General features: G+C 41.1%; 1 protein-coding gene across 2 annotated transcripts in view; it reads left to right on the top strand.

The window, feature by feature from the left end:
- Nucleotides 1–19,054, top strand: part of CMYA5 (cardiomyopathy associated 5) — a 104,140-nt gene that overhangs the window by 38,069 nt on the left and 47,017 nt on the right. For both annotated transcript variants that reach the window (XR_010157201.1, XM_001137947.7), the window contains exons 2-5: nt 691–11,179; nt 15,560–15,655; nt 16,968–17,201; nt 18,834–18,856. Coding sequence is in view for 1 of the 2 variants with exons in the window: in XM_001137947.7 (XP_001137947.6) it covers nt 691–11,179; nt 15,560–15,655; nt 16,968–17,201; nt 18,834–18,856 (10,842 nt within the window). In the remaining variant the exon portion in view is untranslated. The remainder of the gene's footprint in view (nt 1–690; nt 11,180–15,559; nt 15,656–16,967; nt 17,202–18,833; nt 18,857–19,054) is intronic.

The following is a 19,054-nucleotide window of genomic DNA, read 5'->3' as shown; positions in this document are numbered from 1 at the left end:
ATTGTTAAAACAGGAATTTACCTGTAGGGGTAGGGTGCAGGTACACACTTGGAAAGAATGTCAGATAGGGATTAGAGAGCTAAGGATTTTGAACATCTTTTTTTTTTTTTCCTGTGGATATGAAGAATTTGCTGAGATTTTAAAGCAGGGGGTGGCATACTGAGCTGTTTAGTAAAGCCAGTCTGGGAGGATGGGGCACAGTGGGTTAAGAGTGGGGGGAAATGAGGTACCTGTGATACCAGCTGACCAGTTAGGAAGTTAATGGCAGTGACTAGGAGGGAAGTGGTGAAAAGCTGGGTGAGGTGGCAATCGTGGTAACGGAGAGAGCACAGATACAAGAGTTATTATGAAGATGCTGGTGACTAGAGTGGGCTTGAGTGACTGCTGAGTCCCGACGAGATCAGGAAGGCAATCCTGATGAGAGAAGGTGGTAAATTTAACTTTAGCTTTTTTGAGTTTGTGGAATAGTGAGTCATTCCAGCCTGGGATGTGTCATTGTATTGGGTATCCTGACTTTGGTTTTTAAACTTTATTTGATATACATCCCTCTTTTTGACATGGAAGGCAATATTGATGTATTTTAATTTCACATTAATCCTTTACCTGGTAAAAATGTATTTACTTATTCTATTAATTAATTAATATTATTTTATTATGATAATATATAATTAATATTGTTATTTGCTGTAGGTTATCAGACCAGGATGAAGAGGGAAAGATCAAGCAGGAGTGTATCATATCTGACCCCTCCTTTTCCATGGTGACAGTCCAAAGGGAAGATAGTGGGATAACCTGGGAAACCAATTCAAGTAGATCTTCTACTCCTTGGGCTTCAGAAGAAAGTCAGACTTCTGGTGTGTGTAGTCGGGAAGGGTCAACTGTGAATTCTCCTCCTGGAAATGTTTCCTTTATTGTGGATGAAGTGAAAAAGGTTCGGAAAAGGACTCATAAGTCAAAGCATGGTTCACCATCATTACGCCGGAAAGGCAACAGAAAAAGAAATTCTTTTGAATCCCAAGATGTTCCAACAAACAAAAAAGGCAGTCCTTTAACTTCAGCAAGCCAGGTACTAACCACGGAGAAAGAGAAGTCATATACTGGCATTTATGATAAAGCAAGAAAAAAGAAGACCACTTCAAATACACCTCCAATTACTGGGGCAATATACAAAGAACACAAGCCATTAGTGTTAAGACCAGTCTACATAGGAACAGTACAATATAAAATTAAGATGTTTAATTCGGTTAAAGAAGAATTAATTCCTCTACAATTTTATGGAACATTGCCAAAGGGTTATGTAATTAAAGAAATACATTATAGGAAAGGGAAAGATGCATCCATTAGTCTAGAGCCAGATTTGGACAATAGTGGTTCTAATACAGTGTCCAAAACACGCAAATTAGTAGCCCAAAGCATAGAGGATAAAGTAAAAGAGGTTTTTCCACCCTGGAGAGGCGCACTCTCCAAAGGATCAGAGTCCCTAACCTTAATGTTCAGTCATGAAGATCAAAAGAAAATTTATGCTGATTCTCCCCTAAATGCCACATCTGCATTGGAGCACACAGTTCCCTCTTATTCAAGTAGTGACAGAGCAGAACAAGGAATACAGCTCAGGCATTCACAGTCAGTGCCACAACAGCCAGAAGATGAAGCAAAACCACATGAAGTGGAACCTCCATCTGTGACACCCGACACACCTGCAACTATGTTCCTGAGAACAACAAAGGAAGAATGTGAGCTTGCTTCACCAGGAACTGCAGCTTCAGAGAATGACTCTTCAGTCTCACCATCATTTGCTAATGAGGTAAAGAAGGAAGATGTGTATTCTGCTCACCATTCCATTTCTCTGGAGGCAGTGTCACCAGGTCTGGCAGCATTTACCCAGGATGGTTTGGACCCAGACCAAGAACAGCCAGACCTGACTTCAATAGAAAGGGCAGAACCAGTCTCCGCAAAACTGACCCCTACCCATCCCAGTGTCAAAGGAGAGAAGGAGGAAAACATGCTTGAGCCATCCATTTCTCTTTCCGAACCTCTAATGTTAGAAGAACCAGAGAAAGAAGAAATAGAAACTTCCCTACCCATAGCTATTACCCCTGAACCTGAAGATTCTAATTTAGTAGAAGAAGAGATCATAGAACTTGATTACCCAGAAAGCCCATTGGTTTCCGAGATGCCCTTCCCACCACATATGTCCCGTGAAGTGGAGCACAAAGAAGAAGAGCTTATTCTACCATTATTGGCAGCATCATCTCCTGAACATGTTGCTTTGTCTGAGGAAGAAAGAGAGGAAATTGCATCTGTTTCTACTGATTCTGCTTTTGTATCAGAGTATTCAGTACCACAGGATTTGAACCATGAACTACAGGAGCAAGAAGGTGAGCCAGTTCCCCCATCCAATGTAGAAGCTATAGCTGAACATGCAGTTTTGTCAGAAGAAGAGAATGAGGAATTTGAGGCTTATTCCCCAGCTGCAGCCCCTGCATCTGAGCGCTCTCTCTCACCATCCACAACTGAGAAGACTTCAGAGAACCAGTCTCCACTGTTTTCAACAGTTACACCAGAACACATGGTCCTATCAGGAGACGAGGCCTCAGAAAGTGGGTGTTACACACCAGACTCCACATCTGCTTCTGAATATTCAGTTCCATCACAGGCAACAAAACAGTCACTGAAGCAAACAATTGACCATAAGTCTCCGTTAATATCGAAAGGTGTTTCTGAGTACATGATTCCATCAGAAGAGAAGGAAGACACTGGATCGTTTACTCCAGCTGTGGCCCCTGCTTCTGAGCCCTCTCTCTCACCATCCACAAGCGAAAAGACTTCTGAATGCCAGTCACCACTGCCTTCTACTGCCACATCAGAACACGTGGTCCCATCAGAAGGAGAGGACCTAGGAAGTGAATGTTTCACACCGGATTCAAAGTTGATCTCCAAATATGCAGCCCCACTCAATGCAACACAGGAATCTCAAAAGAAAATAATCAATGAGGCATCCCAATTCAAACCAAAAGGTATTTCCGAGCACACAGTTCTGTCAGTAGACGGCAAGGAGGACATTGGACCATCTTCCCCAGATTTGGTTGTTGCATCTGATCACTCTTTCCCACCACACACAACCGAGATGACTTCTGAATGCCAGGCCCCACCACTTTCAGCCACCCCATCTGAATATGTTGTTCTATCAGACGAAGAGGCAGTTGAGTTGGAACGATACACACCCTCTTCTACATCTGCTTCTGAATTTTCAGTACCACCATATGCAACACCGGAGGCACAGGAGGAAGAAATTGTCCATAGATCTCTAAATCTAAAAGGTGCATCCTCACCCATGAATTTATCAGAAGACGATCAAGAAGACATTGGACCTTTTTCTCCAGATTCTGCATTTGTGTCAGAATTCTCATTTCCACCGTATGCAACCCAGGAAGCAGAGAAAAGAGAATTTGAGTGCGATTCTCCAATATGTTTAACATCACCATCTGAGCACACTATTTTGTCAGATGAAGACACTGAAGAAGCGGAACTGTTCTCTCCAGACTCAGCATCACAAGTTTCAATCCCTCCCTTTAGAATCTCAGAAACAGAGAAAAATGAACTTGAGCCTGATTCACTATTAACTGCAGTGTCTGCTTCAGGTTATTCCTGCTTTTCAGAAGCGGATGAGGAAGACATTGGATCCACAGCTGCTACACCTGTATCTGAGCAGTTCAGTTCATCACAGAAGCAAAAAGCTGAAACTTTCCCTTTGATGTCTCCGCTTGAAGACTTAAGTCTGCCGCCTTCAACAGATAAATCAGAGAAAGCAGAAATTAAGCCAGAGATTCCAACAACCTCAACATCTGTATCTGAATATCTCATTTTGGCACAGAAGCAGAAAACTCAAGCATATTTAGAGCCTGAGTCTGAAGACTTGATTCCTTCACATTTAACCAGTGAAGTGGAGAAGGGAGAAAGGGAGGCAAGTTCATCAGTAGCTGCAATACCTGCTGCTTTACCTGCACAATCATTTATAGTAAAGGAAGAAACCAAACCTGCATCTCCACATTCAGTTTTACCTGATTCAGTCCCTGCAATCAAGAAAGAACAGGAACCCACAGCAGCACTCACTCTAAAAGCTGCAGATGAACAGATGGCTTTGTCAAAAGTCAGAAAGGAAGAAATTGTGCCTGATTCTCAAGAAGCTACAGCACATGTATCACAGGATCAAAAAATGGAGCCTCAGCCTCCAAATGTTCCAGAGTCTGAGATGAAATATTCAGTTTTGCCTGACGTGGTAGATGAGCCAAAGAAGGGTGTCAAGCCCAAATTAGTTCTAAATGTGACTTCTGAACTAGAACAGAGAAAGTTGTCCAAGAATGAGCCTGAAGTAATAAAACCATATTCACCTCTAAAGGAAACATCTTTATCTGGACCTGAGGTTTTATCAGCAGTGAAAATGGAGATGAAACATGATTCCAAAATAACAACTACACCTATAGTGCTTCATTCAGCTTCCTCAGGAGTGGAAAAGCAAGTTGAACATGGTCCACCTGCACTAGCATTTTCAGCTTTGTCAGAAGAAATTAAAAAAGAAATTGAACCCAGTTCCTCAACAACTACAGCATCTGTAACTAAGCTTGATTCAAACTTAACCAGAGCAGTAAAAGAAGAAATCCCAACAGATTCATCTCTTGTCACTCCTGTAGATCGTCCAGTCTTAATAAAAGTAGGAAAGGGTGAATTAGGAAGTGGTTTGCCACCACTGGTAACATCTGCAGATGAACATTCAGTTCTTGCAGAAGAAGACAAGGTGGCAATTAAAGGTGCTTCTCCCATTGAAACTTCATCCAAACATTTAGCTTGGTCAGAAGCAGAGAAGGAAATTAAATTTGATTCACTTCCAAGTGTCTCCTCTATAGCAGAGCATTCTGTTTTGTCAGAAGTAGAAGCCAAAGAAGTTAAAGCTGGGTTGCCAGTAATCAAAACATCATCTTCTCAGCATTCAGATAAATCTGAGGAAGCAAGGGTAGAAGACAAACAAGATCTTTTATTTTCTACAGTCTGTGACTCTGAACGTTTGGTTTCATCACAGAAGAAGAGCTTGATGTCTACCTCAGAGGTGTTAGAGCCTGAACATGAGCTTTCACTCAGCCTATGGGGTGAGATAAAGAAGAAAAAAACTGAACTTCCTTCATCACAAAATGTGTCACCTGCATCCAAACATATAATCCCAAAAGGCAAAGATGAGGAAACAGCAAGTTCATCTCCTGAGTTGGAAAATTTAGCATCAGGTTTAGCCCCAACATTACTGCTCCTCAGTGATGATAAGAACAAACTGGCAGTGGAGGTATCTTCTACAGCTCAGGGAGACTTCCCATCAGAAAAACAAGATGTTGCTTTGGCAGAGCTGTTTTTGGAACCTGAGAAGAAAGACAAGCCACACCAACCGTTGGAATTACCAAATGCTGGGTCAGAATTTTCTAGTGATTTAGGTAGACAAAGTGGATCCATAGGTACAAAACAAGCAAAGTCTCCCATAACTGAAACAGAGGATTCTGTTTTAGAAAAAGGCCCAGCTGAGCTTAGGAGCAGAGAAGGAAAGGAAGAAAATAGAGAGCTTTATGCATCTTCTACGATGCCTGCAATTTCAGAGCTTTCATCATTGCTTAGGGAGGAATCTCAGAATGAAGAAATTAAACCTTTCTCTCCCAAGATCGTCAGCCTAGAGTCGAAAGAACCACCTGCCTCTGTAGCTGAAGGAGGCAACCCAGAAGAATTTCAGCCATTTACTTTTTCTTTAAAAGGATTATCAGAGGAGGTTAGCCATCCAGCCGACTTTAAAAAGGGAGGAAATCAAGAAATAGGCCCATTACCACCAACTGGAAATTTGAAGGCACAAGTCATGGGAGATATTTTAGATAAGCTAAGTGAAGAAACAGGCCACTCAAATTCATCCCAGGTACTCCAGAGTATAACAGAACCATCAAAGATTGCTCCTTCTGACCTCCTTGTGGAACAAAAAAAGACAGAAAAAGCACTTCATTCAGATCAAACTGTTAAATTACCTGATGTAAGCACCTCTTTTGAAGATAAACAAGATCTGGGTATTAAGCAGTTTTCACTTATGAGAGAGAATTTGCCTTTGGAACAATCAAAATCATTTATGACAACCAAGCCTGTGGATGTCAAAGAAACAAAAATGGAAGAATTCTTTATTTCTCCAAAGGATGAAAACTGGATGTTGGGAAAGCCAGAAAATGTGGCTAGTCAACACGAACAGAGAATAGCAGGATCTGTGCAGCTGGATTCCTCTGGCAGCAATGAGCTGAGGCCAGGGCAGCTCAAGGCTGCTGTGTCCAGTAAGGACCATACATGTGAAGTGAGAAAGCAGGTCCTGCCGCATTCTGCTGAAGAATCTCATTTGTCATCACAAGAAGCAGTATCTGCTCTTGATACTTCCAGTGGTAATGTAGACACCTTATCAAGTAAAAGTTACTCTTCTGAAGAAGTAAAGCTGGCTGAAGAACCAAAGTCTTTAGTCCTAGCTGGAAATGTAGAGAGAAACATAGCAGAGGGGAAGGAGATTCATTCTTTGATGGAGAGTGAAAGTTTGCTATTGGAGAAAGCAAACACAGAGCTTTCCTGGCCTTCCAAAGAAGATAGCCAGGAAAAAATTAAGCTACCTCCTGAAAGATTCTTCCAGAAACCAGTGTCTGGCCTATCAGTGGAACAGGTGAAGTCAGAAACAATCTCCTCTTCTGTCAAAACAGCCTATTTCTCGGCAGAAGGTGTGGAACCTGCATTGGGCAATGAAAAAGAAGCACACAGGAGCACACCTCCTTTTCCTGAAGAGAAGCCATTGGAAGAATCAAAAATGGTTCAGTCAAAGGTTATTGATGATGCTGATGAGGGAAAGAAACCAGCACCTGAAGTAAAAATACCCACACAAAGAAAACCCATCTCCTCAATCCATGCAAGAGAGCCTCAATCCCCAGAGTCACCTGAGGTGACACAAAAGCCACCTACACAACCAAAGGTGGCTAAGCCGGACCTTCCTGAGGAAAAGGGAAAGAAAGGAATTTCATCTTTCAAATCGTGGATGTCCAGCTTGTTTTTTGGATCGAGCACTCCAGATAACAAAGTTGCTGAACAAGAAGACTTAGAAACACAGCCAAGTCCATCCGTAGAAAAAGCAGTGACTGTGATAGATCCTGAAGGTACAATTCCCACCAATTTTAATGTAGCTGAGAAACCAGCTGATCATTCATTATCAGAGGTAAAACTTAAAACTGCTGATGAACCCAGAGGTACTTTAGTAAAATCTGGTGACGGTCAAAACGTTAAAGAAAAATCCATGATTTTATCAAATGTAGAAGATTTACAACAGCCAAAATTCATTTCTGAGGTGTCTAGGGAAGATTATGGAAAAAAAGAAATCTCAGGCGATTCAGAGGAAATGAACATAAACTCAGTAGTTACTTCTGCTGATGGTGAGAACCTTGAAATTCAATCTTATTCACTAATCGGTGAGAAATTGGTTATGGAAGAAGCCAAAACTATTGTTCCTCCTCATGTTACTGATAGTAAAAGAGTCCAGAAGCCAGCAATCGCTCCTCCATCTAAATGGAATATTTCTATTTTTAAGAAAGAGCCAAGAAGTGATCAAAACCAAAAATCACTCCTTTCATTTGATGTAGTAGATAAGGTGCCACAACAGCCAAAATCAGCTTCCTCCAACTTTGCAAGTAAAAATATCACAAAGGAATCAGAGAAACCAGAGTCAATTATTTTGCCAGTAGAAGAATCAAAAGGCAGTTTAATTGATTTCAGTGAAGACAGACTCAAGAAAGAAATGCAAAATCCTACTTCCTTGAAAATTTCCGAAGAGGAAACAAAACTCAGGTCTGTTAGTCCAACTGAGAAGAAAGATAATTTGGAAAACAGATCATATACCTTGGCAGAAAAGAAGGTGCTGGCAGAAAAACAAAACTCTGTGGCCCCATTAGAGCTTAGAGATAGTAATGAAATAGGAAAGACACAAATTACACATGGATCTAGATCTACTGAACTGAAAGAATCAAAAGCCGATGCTATGCCACAGCACTTCTATCAAAATGAAGACTACAGTGAAAGACCCAAAATCATTGTTGGTTCTGAAAAGGAGAAAGGTGAAGAAAAAGAAAATCAGGTATATGTGCTTTCAGAAGGAAAGAAGCAGCAGGAACATCAGCCTTATTCTGTGAATGTAGCCGAGTCTATGAGTAGAGAATCAGATATCTCTTTAGGTCATTCTTTGGGTGAAACTCAATCATTTTCATTAGTTAAAGCTACATCAGTTACTGAAAAATCAGAAGCCATGCTCGCAGAGGCTCACCCAGAAATCAGAGAAGCAAAGGCAGTAGGAACCCAACCACATCCTTTAGAAGAAAGTAAAGTTTTGGTGGAGAAAACCAAGACTTTCCTGCCGGTGACTCTTTCTTGTCGTGATGAAATAGAGAACCACTCTTTATCTCAGGAAGGAAATCTAGTATTAGAAAAGTCAAGCAGAGATATGCCAGATCACAGTGAAGAAAAAGAACAGTTCAGAGAGTCAGAGCTATCGAAAGGCGGTTCAGTAGATATCACAAAAGAAATTGTGAAACAAGGATTTCAAGAAAAGGCAGTAGGAACCCAACCACATCCTTTAGAAGAAAGTAAAGTTTTGGTGGAGAAAACTAAGACTTTCCTGCCAGTGGTTCTTTCTTGTCATGATGAAATAGAGAACCACTCTTTGTCTCAGGAAGGAAATCTAGTGTTAGAAAAGTCAAGCAGAGATATGCCAGATCACAGTGAAGAAAAAGAACAGTTCAAAGAGTCAGAGCTATGGAAAGGTGGTTCAGTAGATATCACAAAAGAAAGTATGAAAGAAGGATTTCCATCTAAAGAATCCGAAAGGACTTTAGCTCGTCCTTTTGATGAAACTAAGAGCTCAGAAACACCGCCATATTTGCTGTCACCTGTAAAACCACAAACTCTTGCTTCAGGAGCTTCTCCAGAAATTAACGCAGTGAAGAAAAAAGAAATGCCACGATCAGAATTGACTCCAGAAAGGCATACAGTTCATACTCTTCAGACATCTAAAGACGACACATCCGATGTGCCTAAACAATCTGTTCTTGTTTCAAAGCACCACTTGGAGGCTGCGGAAGATACCCGTGTAAAGGAACCACTGTCTTCAGCAAAAAGCAACTATGCTCAATTTATATCTAATACATCAGCAAGCAATGCTGATAAAATGGTTTCTAATAAAGAAATGCCCAAGGAACCTGAAGACACGTATGCAAAAGGTGAAGACTTTACAGTGACTAGTAAGCCAGCTGGACTTTCAGAAGATCAGAAGACTGCCTTTAGTATCATTTCTGAAGGCTGTGAGATATTGAATATTCATGCTCCGGCCTTTATTTCTTCAATCGATCAGGAAGAAAGTGAACAAATGCAAGATAAATTAGAATATTTGGAAGAGAAAGCCTCATTTAAAACCATACCACTCCCTGATGATAGTGAAACAGTTGCTTGTCATAAAACATTAAAGAGCAGGTTAGAAGATGAAAAAGTTACCCCATTGAAAGAAAATAAACAAAAGGAAACTCGTAAGACAAAAGAAGAGATATCCACAGATTCAGAAACTGATTTATCATTTATTCAGCCCACAATTCCCAGTGAAGAGGATTATTTTGAAAAATATACTTTGATTGATTATAACATCTCCCCAGACCCAGAAAAACAGAAAGCTCCACAGAAATTAAATGTTGAAGAGAAACTCTCAAAGGAAGTTACAGAAGAAACTATCTCTTTCCCAGTAAGTTCAGTGGAAAGTGCACTAGAACATGAATATGACTTGGTGAAATTAGATGAAAGTTTTTATGGACCAGAAAAGGGCCACGACATATTATCTCATCCAGAGACCCAAAGCCAAAACTCAGCTGACAGGAATGTTTCAAAGGACACAAAGAGATATGTGGACTCAAAGTCACCGGGGATGCCTTTATTTGAAGCAGAGGAAGGAGTTCTATCACGAACCCAGATATTTCCTACCACTATTAAAGTCATTGATCCAGAATTTCTGGAGGAGCCACCTGCACTTGCATTTTTATATAAGGATCTGTATGAAGAAGCAGTTGGAGAGAAAAAGAAGGAAGAGGAGACAGCTTCTGAAGGTGACAGTGTGAATTCTGAGGCATCATTTCCCAGCAGAAATTCTGACACTGATGATGGAACAGGAATATATTTCGAGAAGTACATACTCAAAGATGACATTCTCCATGACACATCTCTAACTCAAAAGGACCAGGGCCAAGGTCTGGAAGAAAAACGAGTTGGTAAGGATGATTCATACCAACCGATAGCTGCAGAAGGGGAAATTTGGGGAAAGTTTGGAACTATTTGCAGGGAGAAGAGTCTGGAAGAACAGAAAGGTGTTTATGGGGAAGGAGAATCAGTAGACCATGTGGAGACCATTGGTAACGTAGCGATGCAGAAGAAAGCTCCCATCACAGAGGACGTCAGAGTGGCTACCCAGAAAATAAGTTATGCGGTTCCATTTGAAGACAACCATCATGTTCTGGAGCGTGCAGATGAAGCAGGCAGTCAGGGTAATGAAGTCGGAAATGCAAGTCCAGAGGTCAACCTGAATGTCCCAGTACAAGTGTCCTTCCCGGAGGAAGAATTTGCATCTGGTGCAACTCATGTTCAAGAAACATCACTAGAAGAACCTAAAATCCTGGTCCCACCTGAGCCAAGTGAAGAGAGGCTCCGTAATAGCCCTGTTCAGGATGAGTATGAATTTACAGAATCCCTGCATAATGAAGTGCTTCCTCAAGACATATTATCAGAAGAACTGTCTTCAGAATCCACACCTGAAGATGTCTTATCTCAAGGAAAGGAATCCTTTGAGCACATCAGTGAAAATGAATTTGCGAGTGAGGCAGAACAAAGTACATCTGCTGAACAAAAAGAGTTGGGCAGCGAGAGGAAAGAAGAAGACCAATTATCATCTGAGGTAGTAACTGAAAAGGCACAAAAAGAGCTGAAAAAGTCCCAGATTGACACATACTGTTACACCTGCAAATGTCCAATTTCTGCCACTGACAAGGTGTTTGGCACCCACAAAGACCATGAAGTTTCAACGCTTGACACAGCTATAAGTGCTGTAAAGGTAAATAGATGTTGAACACACATAATTAATAATATATATATACACATTTAATTTGCTTTAACATTTTCTCAATTTTAAAGATGATTAATATTTGATCATTGATCTTTAAGCAGAATGGTCTGAAAGCAAACTAAGAATATTTCTCCAAGAATTTAGTTAAGGTAGGCTTGACAGACATTCATTGAGTACAGCCCACCCTCCTTATCCTTGAGTTCTGCATGCTTAGAATCAACCAACCACAGATCAAATATATCCAGGAAAAACACACACACACACACACACACACACACACACACACAAAACAATAAGAGGGGGCTGGGTGTGGTGGCTCACACCTATAATCTCAGCACTTTGAGAGACCGAGGTGGGAGGATTGCTTGAGCCCAGAAGTTTGAGACCAGCCTGGGCAACATGGGGAGACCTTGTCTCTACTAAAAATACAAAAATTAGCTGGGCATGGTGGCGCACACCTGTAGTTTAAGTTACTTGGGGGGCTGAGGTGGGAGGATCAGTTGAGCCCGGGAGGTCAAGGCTACAGTTTGCTGAGATCCCGCCACTGCACTCCACTCTAGGTGACAGAGTGAGACCCTGTCTCAAAAATAAAATAAAATAAAAAATAAATAAAAATAACAGCAATAAAAATAATACAAATAAAGACAATATAGTACAACTATTTACATAGCATTTATACTGTATCAGGCATTATAAGTAATCTAGAGATGATTTAAAGTATAGGAGAGGATGTATGCCGGCTATGCCATTTTATATCAGAGACTTGAGCATCTTCATATTTTGGTATCTGCTGACATCCTGAAACCAGTCCTCTGCACATATTGAAGACAACTGTACACACTGTGTGCCACACATTTTTCTAGGCCTAGGGACTAGCAAGAGAGACAACACAGGGTCACTGCCCTTGAGGAGCTTGGTATTTTATGGCAATAGTCCTTAACATTACCAAAAATGCCAAATAATTTGAAATTTAAAAAATTACCTTTGAGCAAAAAACTGCAAAAAGCAGTTTCCTTCCTATTTATCTACAATATCATCCTTTAAAGAGACACATTTACAATACATTGAGACATTTCATTGCAAGTTATATATGAATAATACATTAAGACAGTTTAAGATTTTACTTTCTTTGTATTTCCTTTTAATTTATAAAATTCATGTTAGAAGCAGAAATTTTTTTGCATTCTTTCTGGCTATGTCTGTAGGACCCCAGTGTTCCAGATAAGTTAGTCCCAACATGTATCCTCCTGTAAGTGACTATAAATACTCCACTTCCCTGAGATACTATTGGAATGTAGTCTTTGAGACTCTCCTCTACCTTTCCATAGCCCTCCTACTGGTCTCACCATTCTTACCTCTTTAATCCATTCTCCATAGGGCAGCTGGAATTATCTTAAAATTACTAAATAACAATAACGATTGAGGATTTACTCTGTGCCATGCACTATTTTTTGTTTTTGTTTCTGTTTTTTAGAGACAGAGTCTCGCTGTGTCACCCAGGCTGGAGTGCAGTGGTGTAATCACAGCTCACTGCAGCCTTGACCTCCCAGGCTCAAGTGATCCCTCCACCTCAGCCTCCCAAGCCCCAAGTAGCTGGGAATATAGTCATGCACTGCCACACTGGGTTAATTTAAAAATTTTTTTTGTACAGACAGGGTCTCCCTATGCTGCCCAGGCTGGTCTAGAACTCCTGGGCTCAAGCCATCCTCCCTCCTTGGCCTCCCAAAGTGCTGGGATTACAGGTGTGAGTCACAATGCCCAGTCTTAAGTTCTTTATATACAGGATATCTTTTAGTCTTTCTAACAGCTCTGTCACTGTCATTAGTTTGCAGATAATAAAATCGTCTCAGAGAGTTTAAATGATTTGCCCAAGGTCATGGAAGGCGAAACTGGGGCTGGTACCCAGATCTTTCTGATGCCAGAGCTCATGTTCTTGACTATATACGCATACTGCTTGGCTCAGTACCTTGATAATGGTAGTGATTTTCAATATGATCATTCAATTAGGTCCTTGTTAAATAATTATCAGACTCATTTTGATTCAATAGGATAACATATTAGAATCTTGGCATTTTTTAACTCCCAAATTAATTCTTCTCAACTTGTCTGATATTGGTTCTAGTTCTCCAGGGTATAGTTTTGTTGAAACTTTACTTGTTAAAGTTTGGGGTTAGGGAGTAGGGCAACTTCTTTTGTGAAATCTCAGACGTCACATGCATGAGCTACAGTGGAAGTGGGCCCCATTCTGTGGTGATACTTTGTTTTAACTCACAACTACTGAGCACTGCCAGCAGAAAGAAGACTGAATTTTTTTGGTCTTCTTAATATGTTTTGTTTATCTCTATGAGTTTTAGATATTAAAAAATAATCATCTAAGTATTATCAATTTAAAACAAATTTTATAAGTAGAGAGATATGATGTCTCCTGCCTTAAAATCATTTTTAAAGTTTTTTTTAATTCTTGATCTTCTCTAAACAGTATGAGAAGGAGAAGGTGGGAACCCAGTTGACTAAAGCCAAGCAGCTAGCTTCATTTCATTAAGTCAGCTATGAAGATTAGTAAGAGTTGTTTGGTTGGCAATTCCTCCTCCTACTCCTCCTTTCTCCTCCTTCCTCCTCCCTCTTCCTCCTCCTCCTCCTCTTCTTCTTCTTCTTCTTCTTCCTCCTCCTCCTCCTCCCCTTCTTCCTCCCCCTCTTCCTTTCCCCCCTCCTCCTCCTCTTCTTCTTCTTCCTTTTTTCTTCTTTCTTCTTTGACAGGGTCTCACTCTGTTGCCCAGGTTAGAGTGCAGCGGCATGATCATCATAGCTCACTGAAGCCTTCTGGGCTCAAGCAATCCTCTCGCCTCAGCCTCCTGAGTAGCTGGGACTAGAGACACATGCCATCACACCCAGCTACTTTTTAAATTTTTAGTGGAGACAAGATGTCAGTATGTTGCCCAGTCTGGTCTCGAAGTCCTGGCTACCAGCGATCTTCCCACCTAGGCCTCCCAAAGTGCTGGGATTCCAGGCAGTAGCCACTGCAGCTGGCCAGTTGGCAACTTTTTAAAAATAAAAATCAATTTAAAAAATTGTAGCTTGAGAATTTTCTAGCATCTTAAGGGCAGGCATTTGTGCCTGTTCCAGGAGCCAATGGCTGCAGTTACAGATCACCCAAGTCCTTGTGTTTCCTCCCCAGTCCATCCCCATCATGTGCTTATCTTTTGTCTGTTATTTATTTTCTTCATTTACTCACTCCCTTCCTGCATTCTCAGTGTTTATTTATCTCCCATTGTGTGTTAGGAACTGTGCTAATCATTGAGAGTGAAAAAAAAAAAGGAAGATGGACTTGTAGATTCCCCAAATCAATACAATGTTGCAAAAGCCCAATGTTCTGAGAAACTAACCTTTTGGGAGTGAAATGGTGGCGTAGGAAGGGGAATGTTAGCAAAGGTGTCTCTAAAAGGTGACGCTTGGGTGAGCTTTAAATGAGATAGAGCTCTTCTAGCAGTCAAGGGCAGGGACAACATTCTAGAGCCAAGGAATACCATATGAAGGCACACAGATGAGAAAGAGTGCAATGACAAAGCCTGTGTGATTGGAGCCTGGGGGCTGTGGAGAAGAGGTAAGGGCCATAGAGGGAAGTAGAGACCAGATCCTGAAGAGGCCTCCATCAATGTTGTATCTCCATCAGTCTGTGGTAGTGAATCAGACAGCTGAAGCTCTGCTATTTTTTCTGCTTTGTTATTTTTTAAGTTTAGCAAGATTGGCTGTTGCTAGGTTTATAATTACGGCTAAAGTGGGTACCATGCTCCCCTGTCACCCCATATGTTTTCTAGTTGGCTGTTACCCCTTGAGTATTTTAACCCTTTGAGGGTCATTAGAACTTTTAGGTCCCTTTAGTAGGCAGTTTCTCTCAGTTGGTATGCTAAATTTCGGGCCTTGTGGCACTCTGATCACCTTCTCAGGCCATTAGTGTAAAAGTGAAGAAATTACTCAGGTATATTGGAACAGTTTAGCAAAAAGACTCCTCTCTCAGAACATATAAAAACCAAGGCCTTACTAGAGAGAACGCATTCAAATCTATGGTTCATTAAAACAGGTATGTTTTGAGCTCATCAGTTTATCAAGAAAGTCCATTCTTTCACTTACGAAGATATACTGTCTTTGTGTAGTTGTTTTGAGGTTTTCACTCAAAACCTCCTAATTATCATACAGAATTATCTATAGTCAGATGAGGCAGTAAAGAAAATTTAAGGATTGATTTGTTAGTGGATATAGTATAGTAAGTCTCTACCAAACATACTAAATTTATAAGGAACTTGGAGCTCACTGGTTGAAGTTCTCTTCCTAAATGTCATATACTAAGGATATCTTAATTCTTTTCTTCAGGTTCAATTAGCAGAATTTCTAGAAAATTTACAAGAAAAGTCCTTGAGGATTGAAGCCTTTGTTAGTGAGATAGAATCCTTTTTTAATACCATCGAGGTAAGTTAACACACCCATTTTACCTTAACCCGGCTTGTTCACAGTATCAGAAGTAAATGATTCTGAGGTGAAGGGATCTGACTTGGGGATTTTATGCGCATGTGTTGTTTGCCATTGTTGGTTCGGTTCCATTCAAAGCGAGAATGCTTAAAGTCTTCTCTCTGTGCATAATGAGTGAGACTCCTTTCTGCCTATGGATAAAAGATTTGCCTGTAACAACAGACATGCATTTATTAGACACTTACTATAATAGGGCAAATGCTTTACATGCTTTACCTGACTGAATCCTCACAATTATATGAGATAGGTGTTATTATTGTTCCAATTTTATAGATAAGAAACCAAGTCTTAGAGTACATTCCTCATTTTCATGCCTCTCACTGGGTTAACTCTGCAGAAATGCTCTGAGTCACTGTCCAGTGTCCCATGCCCAGGGCCAGCGAGTGCCTCTCATAGCACGACTATCTCTGATGAGTTCATACTCTCCTAGCTGCTGGCTCTTATCCCTTCTGCAGGGAAGAGAGGGACTAGCAATGCTCCATCCTTATACAGAGATGGCCCAGGCACCCTCACCAGTCAATCAGGACTGGCAGAGGGCCTGAGGCCACTGCAGAGGCTGCTGCACAGTTTCCCTACTACTGGGGCCACTCCACATGCTGGTTTGCTTGTAAGAGGTCTGCTTAATTCATGTTGTAGATCAACTAGTACATGCTAGTTATTTCGGGTGTCCCCTTCCCCAGGTGTCCTTTTTAGGGAGTAAATTATGGGATCATCTTATTACTAGCCCCACTAGTGAGGATAGCCAGGCATCTGGATGTGTCTGGACAGGCAACGAAGTTTCTCCCACTGTGGGATAACCTGCCATCTCGCTGGAGAACATTTGGGGAGGTAGCCCCCATTCCATATCTGGGCTTTCTGCCTTGCACTGTGATTTTAGTGGAGTGATGCATTTCCACCATCTGAAGGCCAGGGATGCTCACTCAACGTGATGCCATTTTCAAGTTTCATCATGTGTGAGTGCAGGTGGGCAAGACTTCCATATGAAAAAATATATATTTTATATTATGGTAGCTAAAACTTTCTTGATGATACTGTTACAGTAAATTCTATTTCTTTATTGCAAAACTAATTGTGGGAAAGGGATTGGTAGGTTAGAAATTTGAACTGTGCATGTGATGTCTGATTCTCTGATCAGGATGCCAGAGGTCAATTCTTTAAAAGGCTGGTGTTTCCAAAAAAAAAAAAAAAAAAAAAAAAAAGCAGCATTTCTTGTTTCATTCAGAAGTGGGCTTTTTTGCTTGTTTGTTTTCAGGAAAACTGTAGTAAAAATGAGAAAAGGCTAGAAGAACAGAATGAGGAAATGATGAAGAAGGTTTTAGCACAGTATGATGAGAAAGCCCAGAGCTTTGAGGAAGTGAAGAAGAAGAAGATGGAGTTCCTGCATGAGCAGATGGTCCACTTTCTGCAGAGCATGGACACTGCCAAGGACACCCTGGAGACCATCGTGAGAGAAGCAGAGGAGCTTGATGAGGCCGTCTTCCTGACTGTAAGTGCCAAGTAAAATGGGCTCAAACACCTTGCGCCCACTCTGGCACATCTACTTTTAAAACTTCATTTTTCACTATTCCTTAAGATTATTTATATCTCTGTGTGGGATTTATATAATTCTGGCATTTAAACATTATTTGGGCATGCCTGATGCCTATAGAAAAGGCCCAGCAAACCCTGAAAGCCTCAATGCCCAGATCCAGCTGAAAGATACAGCTGAAAGAGACAGCCCGCAGCATCATCATCCATTGCGTCCCACTGGATTGATTGGTCACTGTCTAAGAGGGAGGGAAAGAAGCCTTGTTCCTGCCATGCTTTCCCTCTGAGGGCCAGCTGGCGTCCTCAGGCTGGCTCCTGGGGCCATCCTCTTCACTCTCTAAGCTGAAGTGACCACTCATATGGGCTGTTCCCCCTCTGAGCCTGGCCAAGGGGCTGAGAGTAACATTTGGGTGTGCAAAAGGATGACATAATGGGGTACCCCTCTCAGGTAATAAATATGTTGGTGTTTTTACAAGGGGTTTCTTGGGGACAGGATTCCTTAATTCAAGCAGGTAACTTGTAGACATGGAAATTCCCTTGGGTGCTCCTCAAATTGCACCAGCAGAGACACCTCTGTGCTCCCTGCAATTCCCTAGGATATTCAGTGAGATGCTGGGTCTCCATGAAGCCAGGATTAAGCAGAAATAGTGGAGATGTCTTCCCTGAAGGCAGTTCCAAGCCTAATTGTCACACAGCAAGAAGCACTGCTCTTAGGATGACTGGGAACCTCCCTTTCAAAGTTCCCCATCCTCCTACCCTTTAGAAAACTTTGGAGATACAGCAAGGCAAAACGGAACAATGTTAGCCTTTTGATTTGCCTCTGGGGACAGCTCTTGCCAGGGCAAATTTTGGTGAAGTGGACATGGCCATTCTCAAAGAGAACTAAACTCATTACATTGTTTTGTGTGTAATTAAGGCAAAGCTTCTTATTCGTAAATTGGGCACTGCTTGTGAAGCATAACGTTAATTAAGTGCTTTTTGTTCCCTGAGAACCTTATCTTTGTTCTGTAAGAATAAGAATAATTTACTTCTTTCTAGAAGAGCAAACTGTAAAAAAAAAAAAAAAAAGATGGCATTTCTACTTATAAAAGTAATACTCATTTTTTAAAATTGGAAAATATAGAAAAGCACACAAAATGTCACTCAGCTAAATACTGATTACAGTTTTGATCTCTATCCCTCATTGAAAACATTTAAGTCATTTTTCCTGCTTTAGAGAATTCTATTCTGGAAGCTAAGCCATTGGTTGATGAATAGAGAGAAGCAGAGCATAAGCAACTCATTGCCAGTCCCGCTGATCACGGAGACAGAGCCAACTGCAAATGAAACCATCCTCCATCCCTGTTCTGACACTGCCCATCCCACCCATTCCCCCTCCCCTGCACCCCGCCTTGTGAGCACTTATGTCCTTGCTGCCCAGACTGAGACAAAAACAACCTCAGGGAAGCTGAGGGGTTATGATTTTCAAACGTGGGTAATCTTAATGCTCCTGGTTGTTTTTTCTGTCTGTTGTTAATTAGCTTCTCTCTCTCTTTCTCTCTCTCTTTTTCTCTCTTCTCCTCCTCCTCCTTCCTCTCTCTTTCTCCCTAAGTCGTTTGAGGAAATCAATGAAAGGTATATAAAACATGATACAATGTAGTGGCAAACAGCATGACTGGATGCTTGCTTTTTAATATTTTGGTGCTTTATGGAAAATGAGCTGCCAATTAAAAAATGCATTTAGTGGACTACAGTATTTTCACTTTTAGACACAGTGCTTTTAAAAGCTAAATGACAGCTTTGAAAGAAAACTGCATGTGCTTTAGTTAAATA

Source organism: Pan troglodytes, chromosome 4, assembly GCF_028858775.2.
Source record: "Pan troglodytes isolate AG18354 chromosome 4, NHGRI_mPanTro3-v2.0_pri, whole genome shotgun sequence".
Classification (NCBI taxonomy): Eukaryota; Metazoa; Chordata; class Mammalia; order Primates; family Hominidae; genus Pan; species Pan troglodytes.
The sequence above is the reverse complement of the archived record's forward strand: the minus strand, read 5'-3'. Positions and strand labels throughout refer to the sequence as shown.